Source organism: Poeciliopsis prolifica, unplaced genomic scaffold (assembly GCF_027474105.1).
Source record: "Poeciliopsis prolifica strain line A6 unplaced genomic scaffold, Auburn_PproV2 SCAFFOLD034, whole genome shotgun sequence".
NCBI classification, from domain to species: domain Eukaryota; kingdom Metazoa; phylum Chordata; class Actinopteri; order Cyprinodontiformes; family Poeciliidae; genus Poeciliopsis; species Poeciliopsis prolifica.
Window position 1 is genome coordinate 5,177,993 of NW_026562409.1, and position 20,337 is coordinate 5,198,329.

Below are 20,337 nucleotides of genomic sequence, written 5' to 3' on the forward strand. Positions count from 1 at the left end.
TACCGTTACTTTAAAATTTCTTTGTAAGATTATTTTATCATCAAGGACCGCACAAAGTCATAATTGGCCCCCAGACTTTGGACATTCTTGCTTCAAGTATAACTTCACGCAACCAACAACAATAATAACTCTAGAAATAATAATTACTATCTTTTGTTAGAAAATTGAGTTTTATTTATATTTGTCCAGGTGAAAGGGAAACATTTAGTAAATATGCAAATAATAAATTAGCTTCTTTATCTTACACATTTGCAATTTATTTCAAATAATCTTACAAATAAATATTTCTTGCTTTTTGAAAAAAAAAAGGTAATTTAAAATCTAAAAGTAGGAGCTGGAACAAAAAGTGCCAATTTTTTATTATTTTTTTTTTATATTACTGTATTTACATTTCATAGTAATTCGGACCACAAACATCCTCTGATTTTTAATCAAGATAAATTAAGTGCTCCCAATAAGTAAACTGGGCTAAATAAAGCAAAACTATTTCTCAAAGCATGAACAATCAATATCCCAATCTTCCTGCTAAGAATATGCACAAAAGCAATCCAGGCAACAACAATAGAAAACAATTGGACAGAAATCATATGTCTATATTTTATGAGACAATTGTTTTTTTGTTTATAGTTTTCCAGGTGAAAAGGAATTGTTTTGCAAAAAAGTTACATTTAGCACAGGTGGAGGAAAGTTGGATCTAAAAGTTGCAGGACACTGAATCTTGAAAGCTGGATTTGAAGACCTAAAATGTTCCTACAATCTGAGTAAAACACAAAGGAGTTTGTTGTTGGAATGTGATAATGAAAAAAAACAACAACAAGGAAATACTTTCAACAAAAATATATAAAGAAAGAAATGAACACCACAAAGATCCTGATGTGTCCTGTTTGCATTTCTGCTGCTTCGACTCACTGATGTAAGGGTAATGTTTGAACGTAAGCCACAACTTTGCAATTTCCGCTCATGCAATGTCATCTGGCTGCAGACGAAAAAAACACTCTAGACAAATAAAAATACCACATCCTCTTGCATATTCTCACTCTGAATGTGCTTCTTATCTAAGTCTAGCCTGGTGTGATGCCTAGTTTAGTTTTTTTGGTTCAAAACAAAAGTGGAAATGATGATATCTGTACCCAGCAAAGCTCCATGACAAGTATGAGATGTAAGATCAGTTTGTTTTCCTTTCCAGCTTTAGACTTTATCCAATGCAGAGACAATACTACAAAATATGTAAAGAAACACTGACTTTACGTTTATTTCTCATTTTATTCACTATTACATTTATTTAGCTTAAATACTGTCCCATACTTTCTGATTTGGCAATGAGTTCTGTGTGTAAAATGTTTCTCAAGTGATATGACTTTTTTAAATCTGATGTTGTCATATTATCACCAAATAAAATTTTCTATCAAAATCTCTTCTTTTGATAAGAAAATATGTATTATTTCTATTTGTATTTTTTATTTAATCTCCACAGTTTAGGTTTTTGCAGCTAAATGGGATTAGTCAGTTAGAAAGATGAACGTAACAAATAAGGCTTTCCTAAATATTTCCACTTTGGGTCAATAAAGGTTACTTTTTCTATCTTATATCAGTAATTTTAAAATGTATTTATAAATGATTGAAAAGCAGATTATATTTATTAAATCTCATTTTCCATGTAACTTTCTGACGCCCTGTTAGCGCCCCCTTGCGGCCCTCAATTTGAAAAACTGGACTTAGAAACAGTGACGTTTTTAAATTAAATTTTTAATTAAAATACGAATTTATCCACAAATTAAAAATGAAAGGCAGAAAAAGCAAAAATGTAGCTACAATCAGGCACCAATGATACATGTCATCTTATCATTTTAACAATTGCGATAACGCAACAATAACATTATTTACTGATCATTAATATTTATCTATTCAACCGAAGACAGAGGTGGGCTAAAGCAGCCCACCGAAGACATTCATGGATTCTCAATTATAGATAACTCAGTAAAGACCAAAGTTGATCCTATCCCCGCCCTCCTCATGTCACAATGCTCCTCCTACTACCTCACAGAAGCTGAAGATTAAAAACAAAACAACAAAAAATGTTCACTAGGAGAAAAAAAACTAACAAACACAAATTCAGACAGAAATCAGGAGTAAGAAGGGAGTGGACTTTAATGTCAGACAAAGGTCGCAATTTAAGTGGAAGCTGGGAGTGATTAACCTCACACACAAAAAAACTTATTATGTGAGCAATAGCCCTGAAATGCAGTCGATGAGGCTGTTGTGAAAAAAACAAGATAATTGGGCTACACTGCAGATTAGCCAGGAGACACATACAGACAAAGACATGGTATGAAAACGAGTGTAACAAGAGTTAAGACATCCCACCCTCTGGTGGACATGGCTTGGCAAGACATTCCGGCACTTGTGATTGTAGGTTTCTTGAACTAAAGGTGTTTTGGGGTGGGAGCGACTAAGGCAGGACACTTCATTCTCACAACTATAAGTGTTGTTGCGCCACAGGTGAATACTGAAAGCTGAACCAGCTCAGGGAAGAAGAAGAAGAAGAAGTAAACATCTTTGTTGTGATCTAGCTGTCATGAGTGTAGCGACGATTTAAATTTGATTAAAATATGGCAACTCCTCCATCAGCTTTTTAAGGTCTGAGTGATAAGAGAGAGGTGGTGAAAGACTCACAACTTCTGGATTCCCAGTACAGGAGAAAGTCCCGGAAGAGAAAAGCTGTGAGTCTGAAAAATGTAGAGAAACCCTGACAATATACAGATGGGAACATTAGCTGCGTTTCCATTAAACACAAAATTGTGCAAAATGAAATTACAACAAAAAAAAAACACAGCAATTTAAAAAAAACAAACGTTTTCCGATGAAAGGTTTTGGGGCTATCGAAGCACGTCTTTCGTGTCACACGAGTCACGTGATCTGCAGCCAGATGTTACTACTGGAGAAAACGCCGAAGAAGACTACAGGAAGTGGTAGGAGGAAGATGGTTTTGTTTTCTTTTTCGATAATGTGCATCGGCACACTTCATAAAAAAATTGTGTGTCATTCAAATGTGTTAAATCTCTTCTGCAGATGTAGTCGAGGCTTGTTGCTCTAAATAAGACTCCCACTTCTCCTCTGTCATGGTTTTTTATGATATATCACTTAAATTAGCTTATTCACATATGATTTTAAATTTATTTTTATTTAATAGAAATGCTGCAATTGCGAAATTGTGGTTGTTTTTTTTTTTTGACATTAGCAGAATATAGACAAAGATTTGCACACATTTGTAATGGAAACGTGGCTAGTGACATTAGACCCTGTTTAAGACTGCAGAGGACAGACATGACAGACCACAGTCCTACCAGCCTTCACACTCTACAACTGAAGGAGAGATTGGGTCAGACAGATCACTTGTGCTGTCAGCATAGAAACCCATGATATTCATGCAGTATTGACAAAAGAAAAACAAAACAGATCTATACTTTTACTTCTAAACATAAATCAGTGGATTTGCAAGAAGAAGTCAATGAGAATGGCATCTGGCAGGTGACATATATCTTTATATTTTACTGGGATGTAAACACATTTTTGTAAGCCTGACGGGTGTGGCCCCAAACCCACACTTCAGTTCTTTTACCACCAGAATCCTCCCCTTTCCCTCAGTCCCCAGTCTGCATCTTCCTAGCAAACGCTCAGCGGATGTAAACATCCTTCCCCCAGTCGTCCTGGTTCTTGTTGCGGCTCATGTTGGACCCTGTGTCCACGGGGTCCTGGCAGTAACGCTCCCTCAGCTTGGCCCGTCCATGCGGCTGCGTCTGGCTCGGCATCGAAGGGTGGTTGAGGTTTTCCTGATCCGGCTCGGCTCCTTCATCTTCCCAGGAGCCCTGTCGACCGTGATGCTGTGCCAGGTGAAGGCGGCTGCCTCCACCACCTCGGTACGGATCGGGCTCTTCGTAAGGGTCGGTCTCAATGTCCATGCAGGAGTCACCGGCCTCAGTGTAGGCTGAGTCTCGGCTGCCCTGGGTCTCCGAGTCGAAGGTGTCTTGCCGGGAAAGGCCTCTCCCGCTGACCCCTCGTAGCTGGGCGCGGGATGAGCGCAGGTACGCCTGCTGCTGGTGCTGCTGCTGAGGCTTCCCACCCAAGTCTGTCTCGTAGTCATGCAAGGTGCTGCTCCCACCGCACTCTGTGAGACCCCCTTCACGCTTCTGCTCACCGTGGACCAGGTATGGGCCCTGCAGCCAGTCACACCCATGCAAACAAAAGAGGACATGCAGATGCACAAACCAAACTGTGAGTAGAGAACCAGCAGGGTTAGCAACATCAGCATACAAACAAAATCCTTTAGTGTTTAGTGTCCTCACAAATTTTACAATGGCCTTGCAAAAATATGTAAAGGGACCCCATTAAGTAAAATTGACATTTTGAACTTCCACTTGGGTCTCAGCTGCTTCTTAAACAGCTCAAGAGCTAAAACACACCCACACATTTTTTTGGCAATATGTAAATGTTTCTTAGTGTTTGGAAAAAATAAGTGTTTTGTTGTTGTCTTACCTTCCAGAAACCACTTGCTACATTCCTGTTTATTATGCAGGAGGCTCTAATTCTCCTTTTCAAAGACGTAAGGTTGATACTTAAGCATTTGTTTGCAGCAGCTTATTTGGATTTAAAGTGGCAAGAGGCCCTAAAACAGCTTAATCTGAAAGAATCTCAAAACAGACAAAACTGATTAAAATCTTAAAAATCTAAAAAAGAAAAAAATGTGCCAAAACTATAATCAACATGTCTAATATAGCCTGTAGATCTGTACTATCCAGTTTATGTAAGCATAACAGGATAGTTGATATTTTTATTAACATTTTGTCACTTTACAATCTAAACTTTGATGTATTAAATTGAAATTTAAAGTGGCAGACCAATATAAAGTAGCCCATCATTTTAAAGTGGAAGAAATATCATATTACTCATCCCATTTTCATTACATAGTGATGCCAGGTTGCTGAATACACCCTCGACTACATTTTTCAGATTTTTAGATATATAAAAGGTTTCAACTCTTGCTTTACTTTACCTCAACATTGAGATTTGTGGCAAAGTGACAAATACAAATGGAAGCTGTATGAATACTTTTGCAAGGCACTGTCAGTTGAAGTGCAAACATGAGTAACATTTACACAGTTGCACATGTTAATTTTGTTAATTTAAGACATGAAACTTACCATTTTCAACGAGAACAGACTATACCAATGCAGCAGTGCCACCTGCTGGCTGATTGATGTTATAGCAAAATACCCACCAATACCTTCCTGATCTTATCCAGGCCAATTCTGCACCATCTTTATGTTCAATCTAATTTACACAAATACAAATACATGCTTATAATTTTTTGATCTTTTTTCTCTTGTAAATATGGTTTTCAGGTTCTATAGTAGAGATCTGCAAGGTGTTACATCGTCATGCAGTAGCCGGGCTCTTACTTTGGCTGCAGGTAATTACGGTTAATGGTTAACCAGCAGTGATTAAAAGGAAGCAAGAAAACCAGTTCCACATCTGACATATCAATTGGACTGGCCAGAGCATTAGAGACGGCCTCCACCAAACCGAGCCCTTTCTATTTGAAGAGGCGGATGTGACTTGCTGTTTTCAGGACTGGTACCATGGCAACACGGAGGAGGAGGACAGCAAAGTGGATTCTCCTCACAGAGCAGAGAAACGAAGCCACTGAGCTAACATGGTGGGGGGGGGGGGCAGGACTGGGGCAGCAGATATTGTTTTGCAGTGGAAGGGGCCTTGAGGGCAGAGGGATCTGGACAGGCCTCTTTCACAGTTTTGAGGAGACAGCATTTTACTTCTAGGTGTTTTTAAAGGGGCAGTGTTACGTAAAATCAATGTTTTTCCAACTTTACGTCATGTTATAATGTTATTTCCTTGCCTTGATTATTTATGCTTGTTTGAGAAATCCTTTAGTCTCTATGGTAACCATTCAGCTGTGCAAAATGCCTGGGTGGTCGTAGCTCCACCTTCAAGGCAGCTCTGTTTTCGAGTTTCCAAGCTTCCATTTCACAGAACAGCTCCACTCAAATCAAGCAGGAATTAGCAAACACCTGGTGGAACTGCACATCTGCTGAGCTCATTATTCGAGCTCCTTCTCAATGAAACGAAGTACATTGAGATGCAAACTTTGTTATGGGGCTAATAGAAGAGCGATGTTGGGATGACTTCCTGAAGATGGAGTTTCAGAAAGAGCAGGAGTTTTTAAGAGGCAGACAACTAATTTCAAGGCATTACATTTCAAAGTCAAGTTTTGTTTCAGTCATATTTGATATATATGTTATTTTAAAACAACAAACAGGAAAGGAGTTCCTTAGTTGTGCTATAACATGATGTTTTATTCCTGGAAAATACATAATACTGCCTCTTTAAAATAGCTGTTTATACGTGAGAAATTTGCTCCATAGTCCAACATTTGTACTTCGCTGCTGTCCTGTGTTTTATGTACAGAATAAACAGGGTTTCATGGCACTCTTCCTTCACGTTTACAGAGCTCAGGCGGGATTTGGGTCAAGTCACTGGAGTGCGCCCCTCCACAACCCGCTCCTTGCTGCTGGACTTCAGACAGCATGCTCCTCCTCTTTACCCTCGCTGGCCACTGCACCGTCCATGCCAGGCCAGAGATCCATATTTCTGCGCAGAGAGGTGAGCACCTGTACCTGCAGGTTGGAGACAGGCTCAGGGGAAGCAGCTAGGGCTGCCGTGGCCATGGTGCGGTTCAGGAGAGGGTTGGGAGGGTTGCTGCTTGGCGGGTGTGTCGCCTTCCAGTAGGCCTCCAGGTAGTCTGCAAGGTGTTCGCATGCGTCCTCCAGCTGGTTCTCATCCAAGATGATGTCAAACAGCTCCTATAAAGTTGTTCATTTTAAAGAGTCAAAATCTACAGCAACCGTCACAAATTTACACAGTTTCGATGCACTGCAATCTGCAGAGGGTCAAATTATACTAACATTTTAGTTTTTGACGCTTTAGTGTTGTTGCTAGCTAACTATGTATATGTCGGTGTGTATTTTTTCTATTTCCCCCAAAATATGTTTTTCAGACAGAGACTAAACTAATATATATGTGATAGCAAAATGAGAAAGGATCACAAAGCGGAACTCACAGGTGGACATTGAGCTAGCTTGTCAGCTGCCACCATCTGCACATTTAGATGTTTGGCCTGGGATTTTCCTCTGGATTTAATGAGCCTCTGGAGAACCTGCAGGGATTTGATAATACAGTTGAATAATAAAACAATTGCCACTTGCTCAACTTAGGCATCATGCATCAAAATTATAATAACGTAGACAAGCTAACAGGAAAGTCAAATGTGCAGCCAGACGTCTCTATTTCATCCAAATGTAATAATGGTCTTGGAGGTGACCTATTGTGATTCTTGAAACAGATTAGGGAAGGTACACAGCCTAAACAAAACATGTCAATTTCATCTTAGATAATGGGATTTTAGTCTGGTCAGGCCTGATTATGTTGAGCTGCTTTGAAAAGCAGAACTGGAGCCACCTGCACAACCAACAAGAATGCAGCAGTGGTTTCTAAATGGTAAGTTAACAACAAAACACTTGTCTTTTCTAGCAGCCATTGTAAAACGCAAAAACCAGCTCATTAAATGTGCTGGAGCTTCAGTTGAGCTTGACTAGGGTTGCTCGGTAATGACACTAGTGCAAGTAAGACACTTGTTGATCATAAGCACTCCGCATGATCGCTCTAATGAAAACTTAACATGAAATATTGTAAATAACGTCTGCTCTTACCTTGGGTGAGGCTATTTTGATGTAAACAATAATGGGAGCCAGGGAGGTCTTGGCCAGCTGTGAGGGATGGTTGATGGTGTCTGCATCCAACGCAACAAGCTGGAGGGTTCGGGCCAACTCAAAGATACGTTCAATCTCACTCTGCACTTCAGCTGAAAGCCCAGGAAGCAAAAAAAAAAAAAAAAAAAAACAACAAAAAAACATACAAGAAAAAAAATCATAAATAAGACAGATATGTTTTTTCTTTGAAGAGAAGCATTTCTCCTTAACAAGACAGAGTTTCTATAACTTGTGCACAAGTACATAACTGCGATGTTAGTAACTACTCATGCATGTTGAATTATTTGTGGAAAAAAAAAAAACAAGCTTCCAGGCATGTAAATCGGTTTGGACCACAGTTAAAGTTCCATTTATGCCAAGCTAAATGGAGCACTGCAGCATCCTCATTCATTTGCCCCCTTCAGATATCTTGAGTTTTTGGAAGTTGTTTTGATCACTACTCAGTCAAGGCTGCCATAGAAGGAGGCGCTTAGAAATGAGGTGCCTGTGGTGCTTTGAGGAGCTTGCAGTAAGACCACAATTTGTCACTATGTCACTAAAACAGAAACATGAATAGAAAAATAAAAGCATGAAACATCATTTTGTTAGGACATATTCTGCCATGTGGACCATTCAAGTCTGTGGAGAGCTTGTCCACAATGCTTTATTTGTTCCACAGAGTGCATTTAGTTCACTTTAATTGAAGTCTAGTTTGTTTGCCTACAAAGTTTGAATTCTGATGCGTACCAAAAAAAGCAAACTTTGATCCACCTAAAAACCTAAATCTGGGTTTGTTGCGGTTCAGATGCATATGTGAATGCCAAGTGGCCCAGAAACCACTCCAAAAGCAGGAAGTGAATTACCCTGCAGGGCATTCTGGGTATAACCAAAGCAAATGTGTAAGTCTGGAACTAGCAGGAGAAATGTCTTGTTTGTCTTTTGCCAGAAATCCTACAATTGCTAAAATCTGACGCTTCTCTATTTTTGTCTTAAAAGGACAGGTGTGCCAGAATGTATTAAAAAACTGTTTAAATATTAATATTTGTGTTTTATTTCTAATTAAAATCACAGTCAGAAATATTTGCAAGGAATTTTTACAATATTTGTGCTAATGTATGATGTTAAATGTGACGTTTTATCACTCGCCATGTCAATCACAGATTATAACTTGATATTAATTTGACATCAAGTAATGCTGTGACAGCAGTCATTTGTACTCAATATTTTTGACAAATTATGAGAAGAATTTGTAGCAGAATCAGAAGGAATGTGGGGATCTGATGATTTTGTGTAAATTTTGTGAATTTGTGAAAGGCTGCAGGGATTTGGTGATATAATTTGGAGTCTATTGGACCCAGATTTGGGCCCTGGACCTTCAGTTTGACAGATAGTGTTTTTTCAGAGGTTTTTGTGTCGTTTTCTTGAGTAGTTTTTGGTGCAGTGCCACCACAGACGAGAGGGGCAAGTTTTTTTCAAACGGTTTGGTTCTTTTGACACAGTGCAATGAGAAAGTGAAACGCACCTGAAAGAAATGTAACAAATGTGGTAATTTTGGCCCCCAAACAAACTGACTCTATCGGACTATCGGGTGTGAAAACACCCTCATAGAACTCAGCACTGCTTCTTAAATGGCCTGTTGAACCGAAAACCTGAATAAACTCCTCGCCTGCTTGGTCGAAAGTCAGGTTGCTGCAAACCTAGTGGCAGAGGGAGATAACAAAGAGGCAAAGCGATGCTGCGTGCACACATTACAGTGGCTGAATGATGGAAAACTACAGCTGGAGGCCAAACAAGGTCTCTGCATGTTGATAAGAAGTCTGAACTTTAGCTCGTATATAGAAAGAGCAGGCAAAGCTTTCATTAACTTCAACAAAGACTGTGATTTCATACATTTGACTGCTGAGATAAACCTACTCCCCCACCATGAGTTAATAAAGGAAGATCCAGTGGTGTGATTGCAGACATATAAAATAGTGGTAGAATTACGGGTCAAAACTTAAGGTTAGGCGCGCCTTTTTATAGCTTCCTTCTGCTTCTGCTGGTCTCTTCCTGCTTGGGTTTTGCAATTCTTCCCCTGACTACAGGCTGTCACAAAAAAGTATGAGGAACAGAGAAACTGACAGGCAAGCAGACAGGCAGACAGGCGAAGATGAATATAAGCATATTATGAATATAGTTAGGAGAAAAAAAAAGGCAGAGGAAGAGAGGCTTCATTGTTTTGTTGAGGGGAGCATACGTACCCAGTACGTCTGAATCAAAAAGACAGAGCAGGAGGAGGATGATGGGCGGTGGGAGAGGAGGATGGGCGAAGGGCAGAAAAGACAGGATGAAAAGAGAGAGGATGCTGGATCAGACTCAGTCAGAGCTGGAATAAAAGCTTCTAGGTCTTTAGATGACAAACAGTGATGCTTGAAGTCCATGCTCTGCTCATTTCTACCGTCTAACTGCATCTACACACAGAAGTTCTGGTCTGTGTCATCAAACAGGATGGAAAACGTTCCCTGAAAAAAATTAGCTTTTTTTTTTTTTTTTTTCGCTCACCTTGATTTTGGGTGATGAAAATCTGTACAGAAGTACCAAAGAGCATTTCCCTACGCATCTCAAGACATTTGCATTTTTTAAGCTTCGCTCATCCCACAGTATTCCTAAAGTGTTAATTTTATTTATCGGATTCTTTTTTGTGTAAAAAATCTAATTCTAAATAGTTAAATTGTGACAACAGATGCACTGATCAGGTTTTTACTGGTCTTGTATTAAAGCTACACACAATAGATCTTAATCAAATTTGTTTGAAAAAATAAATAAATGCAACCAAAACTGGGTGTAAAAGATAAAATTAAAGCTTTGAAAATGTACACATTTAACAATAATCTCTATTTATGACTCGCCGATGATACACTCCTCTTTTCCTGTATTTCTTGTGTAAAAATATTAACAATGAATTAGGTTATCATGGTTTAAAGGTTCATAAAATAGTGTTTTCATAAATGACAACTACAACAAACTAAGCTGTTGCTATTTTCTGGTTACTACATAATTATAGCCATCATCATTATAACTTAGGTTTGAGATTATTTTGATTAACTACAATAACCGCCCACTTTATTAAATACCTCTGATTTTATTGAATTGCTCGTTAACACAAATTAAGATTCAGCCAATCACACGGCAGCAGCTCCAATCATGTCTACATTCAGACACAAATGAGGATTATAGGTGAATAGATTTAAAATTTTTTAAACAAATGTTGATCTCTCTCACTAACCATAAATCTGGTGAAATTCAGCAGAAAACTTTGCACAGCATTGCACCTTTTTTCTGTAGGCCGATCAAATAGCCAGTCTGCAACAGCGGCATGCAAATGGAGGCAGGAGCCATGAAGTCTGACTGCTGAATTAAATTTACCCTGCAGTCCTAATAGTGACATCCCAGTGTATATGTCCAATAAAAACTGGAAACCACACTGAAATTTTTCAAACAGGCTGAAGAGAATCCAGCCTGCAGACGACATGATACGGTGTAAGATATTGACTCCTTATACTTATTTAAGAGAACCCACACTTCAGAAATCCTGAACAATCCCATCAATGTTCACAATTTTCAACCAATAAGTTCAGACCTGATCAAAGTAAAACTGGATGATTTTAAATGATTTGTGGACAGAAATAATAAATTAAATCTGTTGATATTTTAAATTTGAACAAGCCCACCATCTGTGTTGTCTGAAAAGTAAAACAAAATTGCACCAATATGTTTTTATGTAAAGTAATTTGGGTTTAATTTCCAATCATAGATGGAGTCCTTATCCTTTCTTAAAAAAAATGCTCTTCATAAATAAAAACAGACGTAAGTACAGATAGTGAAAGATGCTGAGCAACAAAACACAATGGATAGGAATAAGATATTTACTTTATGTTGCATCATTTCACCTTGAGAGAAAAAATCCTACATTTTCCTAATCACTTTTTTCCTCCTCTGATATCAAAAAGCAGTCTTACCCAAACTGGAGCGGGTACTGGAGCGCTCGATGATGGTGTGTTTACTGGGGTTGTTGAGGACTGAGCGTTTGGCCAGAGAGATGTCTGCTGTCACACGTGTAATGGATATCCTAAAGAAAAAAACCCCAACAACAGTTCATCCCAGTTTGATCTGAGTAGCGCTAGCAATCGATTAATCTATCAATTATTCTCAGGATTAATTGCTTAATCATATTCTTTTTACACAAAAAAGAATATGATAAAAATCTGATGATTTTTCTATTAAAATCATCAGATTTTAATAGAGAATCTGATTATTTTCAATTAAACTACTTAACTTCGACTTTACTTGGGCTGTTTTGGGTAAACTTTATTGACAGACAAAGACTTTTGTCAATAAACGTCTTTGTATATATATATATAAAGGCGTTATATATAACGTACAGTTTTGGTTTAATTGCCTTTCTGAATATGTTCCCCCCCCCAACAAATAGCCTTTATTGAGTCTATATACTTCAGTTAATGATGAACCAATTTGTAAATTATTTGACGATTATTCCGATTAGTTTGTTAGTTTGTTTAATCAATTAATCAGATGCTGCTACATTCTGCAGATTATTCTGCAGGCTTTATTACTGCTCTGAATATGTTGGCCTCTTTTTGAGTCCAGTTAACAATTAATCAATTATTTGAATGAGTTGATCATTATTTAAATAATAGTTTCAACACAATTAATCCAATTAATTGACTAATCACATGAAGAATTAGCACATTTAACAGATTATTTGCAGGCTTAGTTACTGAATATTGTTGGCTTCTTTGTGAATTCAGTTAATGATTAATCAATTACTAAATTAGTTGACAATTATTTAATGATTCAGTCATCACTATTAATCTGATTAATCGTTTCAACCCTTAAATCAGAGGGAGGTTTCTCATTGTTAATAATGGGTTTTGCATGTCTTACCTGCCCTCAAACTTGTGTTTCAGAAAGTCAAAGAGCGCTTTCTGCATCATATCTGTCACCTAGGAAGCAAAATCAGACATGAAGAACATAGAAAAGGACTGAATTTAGGCTTAAATTAGCAGCTATTGCTTTGTTTTCTTCTTTACCTCATAGCCTTTTAGTGAGGGTCCAACGAGGATGATGGGTCTCATGGAGGGAACCACGTCGTATGGAGGAACATGCTCCATCTTACCCAGGGAAAGAGAACATCAGGAATTGGACAGAACCAAAGCTAACACAGAGTCACGCGCACAAATAAATCTTCCCCTCCTTATGAGAGAGGTCACAGTGATGGATGGCGAGTCTCAGACGATGGAGTCCATTTGTTTTATTAAGTGTCTGAGTGTTCAGAGGGAGGGATTGATTTTTGAACTCGGAGCGCTGCCCTCTATTTCCTCGGCTCCATATTAATGCGTCCATAATTAAACCAGACGGCAGCGTGAGTTTCAGGAGAGCTCTGGTGACCGCGCCGTGACTCCAAACACAGACGTCAAACTTCACACTTCCCTCCTTCTGTTATAGATGGAACAGTTGCAGCAGTCATATTACATTACTAATTGCTACTACAGTCATGTGAAAAAATTAGGTCACCCCATTAAATATTCAGCTCTCTATTAAGAACTGTTCACATTTGATGTCTAACCTTATGTTTTATTTATCTCTGGAAAGAAAGTTATTTAATTACTATTAAACAAAAAAAAAACATTTAAGGTTGCTTATTATTCTTCCTTGCATAAATTAAGTTAAGGTTGACCTATACAAAACATGTGTATTACATTTTTAACACAAAATAATTCTTCTTGAACTGTTTTAGGTCCCCCTACTCAACATTTACACTCACATGTGAAAATGGCTGCAAATCCACAGCTGAGTGTTTTTTTTTAAGTGGTTGGAATATTTTAAGAAGAAGTAGAGACAAAAATGGAAGTATGAAACCTGCAAAATGTGAATTTTGCATTATAAAACAATATCTATATCTATATAGCTTATGTATATCTATATATCCACACATTTCAATGAGATCAGAGTCTGACCTGAACTATACAAGCGTTCACAAGTGTTTCATATCTTTAATTTTTGGTAAAACCAGAATATCTATCCTGTATTCTCTGATAATGATGAAACCGGATGAAATATATATCCCTTTGTGAATTTTTATAATAAGCATGCCCACTCCTCTTTGTGCTGCACTTCAGGCATCAGAAAGCACTAGACCGACCTGTTCAAACATTACATAAACCTGAACAACGGAAGATCGTTTCACCTCATTTCTTTTCACCAGCCAAAATACATGGTGCAAAAATGTCCAAATGGTTCTTGCCAAGAACGAGGGTAAAGCTGAAAACATCAGCTCCACTGGTTGATCATGACTAAAGCAAGAAAGCACACAATTTAGAGCTTTAGCTCGATTGATAGCTTATATCATACATGAATTAAAAAATAAATATAATTTGGGAAGAAGGCCTATACCAATTCAAGCTTCTCATTACTCTGCTTAATTAGCTTTGAGTTTTCTTTATTACAGTCCAGATTCATAAATGTGTCTGGGACTTTACTCAATGACGCTTTTTCACAGGAACAAACACTCAAATAGCATAAGAAATTAATTGGAAAATTATCTCATTACCATTGTTAAGTAAAGTGGAGGATCTGTGGTGCTGTGGGCTTGTTTCTGTTGTTTGTATCCATGAACGCTGGGAGATTTTAATTAAAACTATGATGACACTCAAGGAATCCAGAACATAATTTGTACCCCAATTTAAACTTTATTTGATGTAAACTACCCCCAACTGCTATATACTGTTCAGATTTTTTTGTTGTTATTTCAATAACAATAATAATAATAATAGTAATAATAATAAAAATAATAGTAAATGGAAAAACCTAAAATTATGACAGAATATTAGGGTCATGCTAAGAAAATAAAAATTAAGAATAAAGTCATAATATAATAACTTTATACTATGAACAATGACTTCATTCTTATATTATTCACCTTTATTGTCATACGATTTATTCTGATATTATCACTTTTTTGTAATACTAGGATATATTCTTGTCATCTTATTTTTTTTAATTTTTTATGTTTTCTAATTATGCACATATATTTATAAAATGGATTGTATCAAATATTTCAAGCTCTGTATTTTTAAAGCATTTTGGCAAATTAGATTTTATTTAAGCTAATTTTTTTTCTATAATTCCAAAGTTGGAAAAAAAAACCCAACAAATTTTTAGCCGTAGGGGTCTGAAATGATTGTTCAAATGAAACAAAATCAACCTTTAGTTAATAAAAGTAAAGAGCAGAGGTGTCTCTAATTTTAGCACACATGACATAATCTGTTATTCCTGCATCCACATCTTTACCAGGGGCAGAGGGAGCGCCGATGACAGCAAACATAAATGCTGCCCATTGCTCTCACAGCTAAAATAACCTCATGAAAGCTTTTGATGGGAAGAAATTACACAGACTGAGTGTCACTCACATCAGGTATCATAAATGGAATGAAAGCATGTCAGGATGCATTACAGGTGCACTCTGATTAACGAGCCCTGCACCTGCAGGCTGATTCCCGATACTGACTCAGGGGAAATGACAGAGGCGTCAACATGATTTAAAAGCCTCTCCGTAAATTATTTTCCTCTTTTTTTTTTGCATCAATAATTATTTGGAGGCATAAACAGTTGAATAGCTGCTAAAGGCTGCTACATGCAGAGCATAATGAACAGCATGATTAGATGTTAGATCAGGGGTGTCCAAACTTTTTGAGGGCAATAAAAAAGAAAGAAAAAAAAAGCTGAGATTAAGCAAATTAAGTTGTCTCGATTTTATTCATTCAATTGGTTTTTTTTGTAGGAAAGGGTTGCTATTTGATATAGATCCATAACTTAAATGAGATTTGCTGTATTAAAAGAAAGGTGCCTAGTTTTTACATTTTTTGAACAAATTTATTCTCAAAATAAGAACAGGATTTGGGTTTATATCAAAACACTATGCCAGATTCAGCCAAGTTTAATAAACTGAATAGCAAAAATTTAATTGGATTCTGCAGAAGATGATTAGGGTCACTGAAAAAAAAGAAGAAAAAAAAAATTATGCCTTTTTTTTCTCAGAAATGTTTATAGTCTGAATTCTTTTTTTTTCAGTGGTTATGATCTTCTTGAGCAAAGTCGGCTTTTTAGCAAAAGTCTTAATAATAATTTGGGTTGTACTTTATGTAATAATTTCACCTTGATTGATCTGCAAAAAGGGTCAATTTTCTATTCAATTTCAGAAATTCAACTGAAGGGCCACAATGGCCCCTATTCCCACTTTGGACATCACTGAGTTTAGATGTTAGTGTCAAGAACAAACACTCACCGACTTCTGTTTCTGTTTAGCCGGGCCACCTACAGCATCATTCCACACACAAGCAAAACGAGACAAAAAAAAAAAAGCACAAAAGCATGTTTAGTTAATAACAGGTTCAGATTAGAGAAACAACAGAGGAGGAGAAGTTTTATTATTAGAGAGTTGACACATTCTCAGCATTGCAGCCTTGAGAAGGAGCCTTTTAGGGCCAAACAGGGTCAGATTTGGGAGACAGAGCAGCAGCCGGGACGGTTAAAATGCAAGCAGTTTAGTGAAAAACAAGGAGTGGAGGTAGAGAGGTTAACTCCGGTTTCCTCTCGGAGGTCAAGTTCAGGAATGTTGGAGGAGGAAGGCAACAAGACGTCCCTCCAGTCTTCCTTAGTGTTACCTTCTTAAAGAAGGGCAGGCGGTGGGCGTTGGCCTGGGGGGAAGTTACACTGCCAGAGATGCCCTTGGGGGAGCGAGGGTCACCCTGGGACTCAGAGGGCTCCTCGGCATCAAGGTCGAGAGGGTCAACGTCAAAGGCTGCTGTGGATGTGTCCGTGGTAGCTATTGTTTGAGTGGAAAGTTCGAACAGAGAAGGAGGAGAAAGCAGGATGAAGAAAAGCAAAGAAAAAGGAGAAAATAATAGAGAGACACTGGCTGCGTTTCCGTTAACCATAGAATTGAGCTTAATGGAACACGCGACTTTTGAAAAAACAGCATGTTTTTTTTTTTTTTTTATGGAAAAGTTTTTGTGCTATGATGTAGTTTTTTTCCAGCTATATCAAAATTGATGTAGTTTGCAAAATTGGAATGAAAACAATTTTTTTTGCATCACATGAGCCGAATGATCAACAGCCAGGTGTTACGAAGAAGACGACAAATGTAGTAGGAGGATGATGGTCTTTTTTTTTCTCTCACAGCATTGCACTTTTTTAAAAAAAAAGTTGCAATTCGAGTCTTTTCTGTGAAATCGCTGCCTATAAAAAGCCATTTATGGATATTTATCATAATCCATCATTTTATTCACATGTGACTTTCATTCCATTTCTTATTTAATGGAAACACCACAACTACAGAGTTGTGTCTTTTCTACATTAGCAGAATGTTGACAAATATTCATGCACATTTGTAATGGAAACGCAGCAAGGGAAATGAGGAAAAAAACCTGAGAGGCGTCAAGAGGGAGGCAGAAGACATAAGCTGTGATAAAAAAAATGATTTCAACAAAAAAGAAAGAAAAAAGAACACAATTGCTCGCCACAAAGCACGCCGCAGATGTCAGGTGTAATAGCGAGAACAGCAGAGAAGGTGAATTCAGTGTGAAAGTAGCTAAACTTGAAGTGTCGATGTGAAAGAAGTGGGAAACAGGAGGAGCTGTGAAAGGAACTGAGAGAAAGTAAACTACAGAAGAGAAGAAATCGAGCTAAGCGATGGTGTCATGGTGGTGGGGGTCTTCTGAGGGTCAACCTGGAATTTGACAAGCTCTGTGAACTGAATGTTGATGTGTACTGCATTTACAACATGCTGGAAACAAAGGAAACTGGAAATGTGAAATAATCCACTTGCTTGAGGTAGATTATGAAATGCAACAACTCTCTGTTTATAACTAACATACAAAAATGACAGACTTTATAAGATTTCATCATTTCAGGAGGGTGTAGGTATATGCTTCCATCCTTTCTCCAGTTTGCAATGATTATACAAAATACGACTGAAATTACTTCCCAAAAGCAAACATTTTTTTTACATTTTGTTTGTACGTAACTCCATTTAAGATGAATATTCCATGCCACCAGTAGTTTTAAATACCTGAGACCCGATCCTGCTTGGGTTGTGTTTAAGTTGCATCTAATTAATCTGCAGTGAATCGAGTGCATCACTGCAAAAAAAAAATTTACCAAGTATTTTTAGTCTAGTTTCTAGTGCAAATATTTTGGTACACAAAACTAACTTACAAGTAACTTCTCAGCAAGATATAGGAGCTTGTTTTAACTCAATAGTTCCTTAAATTATACTTCCCTAAATTATTTTTTTACTATAAGCCAGCCAGTCTAAATTCACTCCAATTCTCCAAAGTGGAGTAGTCAAATACACTGCAAAAAGATAAATGACCTCAACTAGTTAGAAGTGGCTGAATTAAGTTTATCCAAATGAATATATTCATTTGTCAAGTTTATTTGAATTGGAGCTGCATTTTTAGCATATCCAGCCAGAATGAACACAGAAGTTTGTGGATTAGATCAAATGTTTGCCTGAAGTTGTTTGTTGTATGATCATTAAAAAAAATAGAGGTATGAACCTCCATTTGATAAATACAGTTAAAGTCAACAACGATTGTTTGTGTTGATTTATTTTTGTTTCAGCTCCAGAGACACAGGGACGCAGACTCACACAAGCCAGACATACTTAACAGCCCTAACGAGCGTAGCTTGTTCTCCTCTATTTCAGTCGCATCCTGAGTGCTAATGAGTGACCTCCCAAGACCTCTTACACTTTTCTCAGGAACCCACTGAGACATGCCGTGATTCATTGTCATGCTTGAATAACTGGCCGATTATGAAAACCTTCATCCAAAGAATCAAGCATCCTTCTCATTTTACTATTCCTTGATTCAGGATTGCAAACGCAGCAGGTTGTGTGTTTGATCTTACCTGTTCCTGGCGGAGTAGGCCTGCGGGTTCCTACAGCAACATCCAGACTTGAACTGCCTCCAGATTTACTGTAAAAGTAAAAGAAAGTAAAAGGAAGTAAAGTTAGGTGTGTCTTAAAGTTGTTTCCTTGATCAGGTTAGAAATTATTTATGGGCTATATGCAAAACATGTTCATTACATTTTTTGCGTAACATTATTCTTGGATAATTAAAGGTTTCAGTTTTAGGGCAACTTTAAACTTTAAATTCAAATAAACTGCTGCCCTACCTCAACATTTATACTTTCAAATGAAAATGAGTAAAAAAAAAGATGCATAATTATATAGCTATGCATCTTTGGAAAGCAGAAGAAGAGTATTCATATGAAGTTTCTGGATGTTAAATCAACAACAAACCACTTGCCTTTTTTAGCAAGTTTAAAACAAGCTAGCCTAATGGCATGAAACTTAGCTGGGCTTGGCAGGGGGAGGGGCAGAGCCGTCTGATTTATGACGTTACATTCTGAAGGGTTTTGAAACATTTCAGTTTCTAGACAAAAAAAAGGCATTAACTTATTGCCAAAAACAAGCTCGGTGTTGTTGTTGTTTGTTTTTTTTTTGTAAGCGCTTGGCTGTTTATAAAAGCATCAGAAACCCAAATGGGAGTACAGAAATGTGTACTGTGTGAATTTTGCATGATACGTCTCCTTTAAATTCATATTCTAAACAAGCACAAATATTCCTAGCAAATGTCTGTAAAGACGGCAACAAAAGAAGCCGGTGTGTGTGTGTACCGAGGAAGTTCAGAGTAATAAAGTGACTCACAGCTTTGCTTAGTGTCTATTTTGGTGTGTTTTACTGAGCCTAGTGGATCAGGAGTGATTCATGTTTGACTCCTTTTTTGAAAAGCTGGGATGTTGTTTGCGCTGCTGGTAGCGTAGACACAGAGGACCCTTCGCCGTTACCTGGAGCTGAGCCGATTTTGTCTCATCCGCTGCTCCTGCAGCAGGCGGGTGTTCTCCAGCTTGACCGGGCTGGGAATGAAGCCCACCTCACAGCCCTCCTTCACCAGGCGTCCGATCCACCAGTCGTTATTGTATTTCTGCACATACGGCAAAACAGTGAGATATCAGCACACAATGATGGATAAAGCATGACAATAGCCATCAAAATTTAAAGATGGCCTATTACAGTTCCATGAACAGGTTAGAATATCTGTGGACCATACAAAAAAATCTTCATTATATTTTTAGCACAAAATCATTCCTAGATAATAAGATTCTAGTCTGCTCACTTTTCCTATTTTGAGTTGTTTTAGGGTCTCTGTCACTTTAAATCCAAATAAACTGCTGCTAGCCACTCAATGTTTACACTTCTACGTAGTCCTGTCACAATAACAAATTTTGCAAGGCAATAAATTGTCCCAGAAGTTGTTGTGATAAACAGTAATATTGTTGTTTCAAACTAAAATAATAATGCAAGAACACATTCTCAGAGATCAATAAACTTTAAATTCCAATGAATATTTAACACTGGAAATGGTAAATGTTTTAAATATGCAAAATACAT

The 20,337-nt window shown here is 37.6% G+C and overlaps 1 protein-coding gene across 3 annotated transcripts in view; it reads right to left on the bottom strand.

The window, feature by feature from the left end:
* Positions 1-1,725: 1,725 nt before the first annotated feature.
* Positions 1,726-20,337, bottom strand: part of cacnb1 (calcium channel, voltage-dependent, beta 1 subunit) — a 41,502-nt gene continuing 22,890 nt past the window's right edge. For 2 of the 3 annotated variants that reach the window (XM_055052068.1, XM_055052069.1), the window contains 10 exons: positions 19,734-19,870; positions 18,792-18,859; positions 16,544-16,704; positions 12,911-12,991; positions 12,765-12,823; positions 11,819-11,928; positions 7,782-7,933; positions 7,133-7,228; positions 6,690-6,875; positions 1,726-4,214 (listed from right to left, as the gene is read on the bottom strand). In XM_055052068.1, the coding sequence (XP_054908043.1) occupies positions 3,675-4,214; positions 6,690-6,875; positions 7,133-7,228; positions 7,782-7,933; positions 11,819-11,928; positions 12,765-12,823; positions 12,911-12,991; positions 16,544-16,704; positions 18,792-18,859; positions 19,734-19,870 (1,590 nt within the window). In that variant the 3' untranslated portion in view covers positions 1,726-3,674. Of the gene's footprint in view, positions 4,215-6,689; positions 6,876-7,132; positions 7,229-7,781; positions 7,934-11,818; positions 11,929-12,764; positions 12,824-12,910; positions 12,992-16,164; positions 16,194-16,543; positions 16,705-18,791; positions 18,860-19,733; positions 19,871-20,337 lie in introns of all 3 variants that reach the window. The other variant, XM_055052070.1, reaches the window with a different exon arrangement.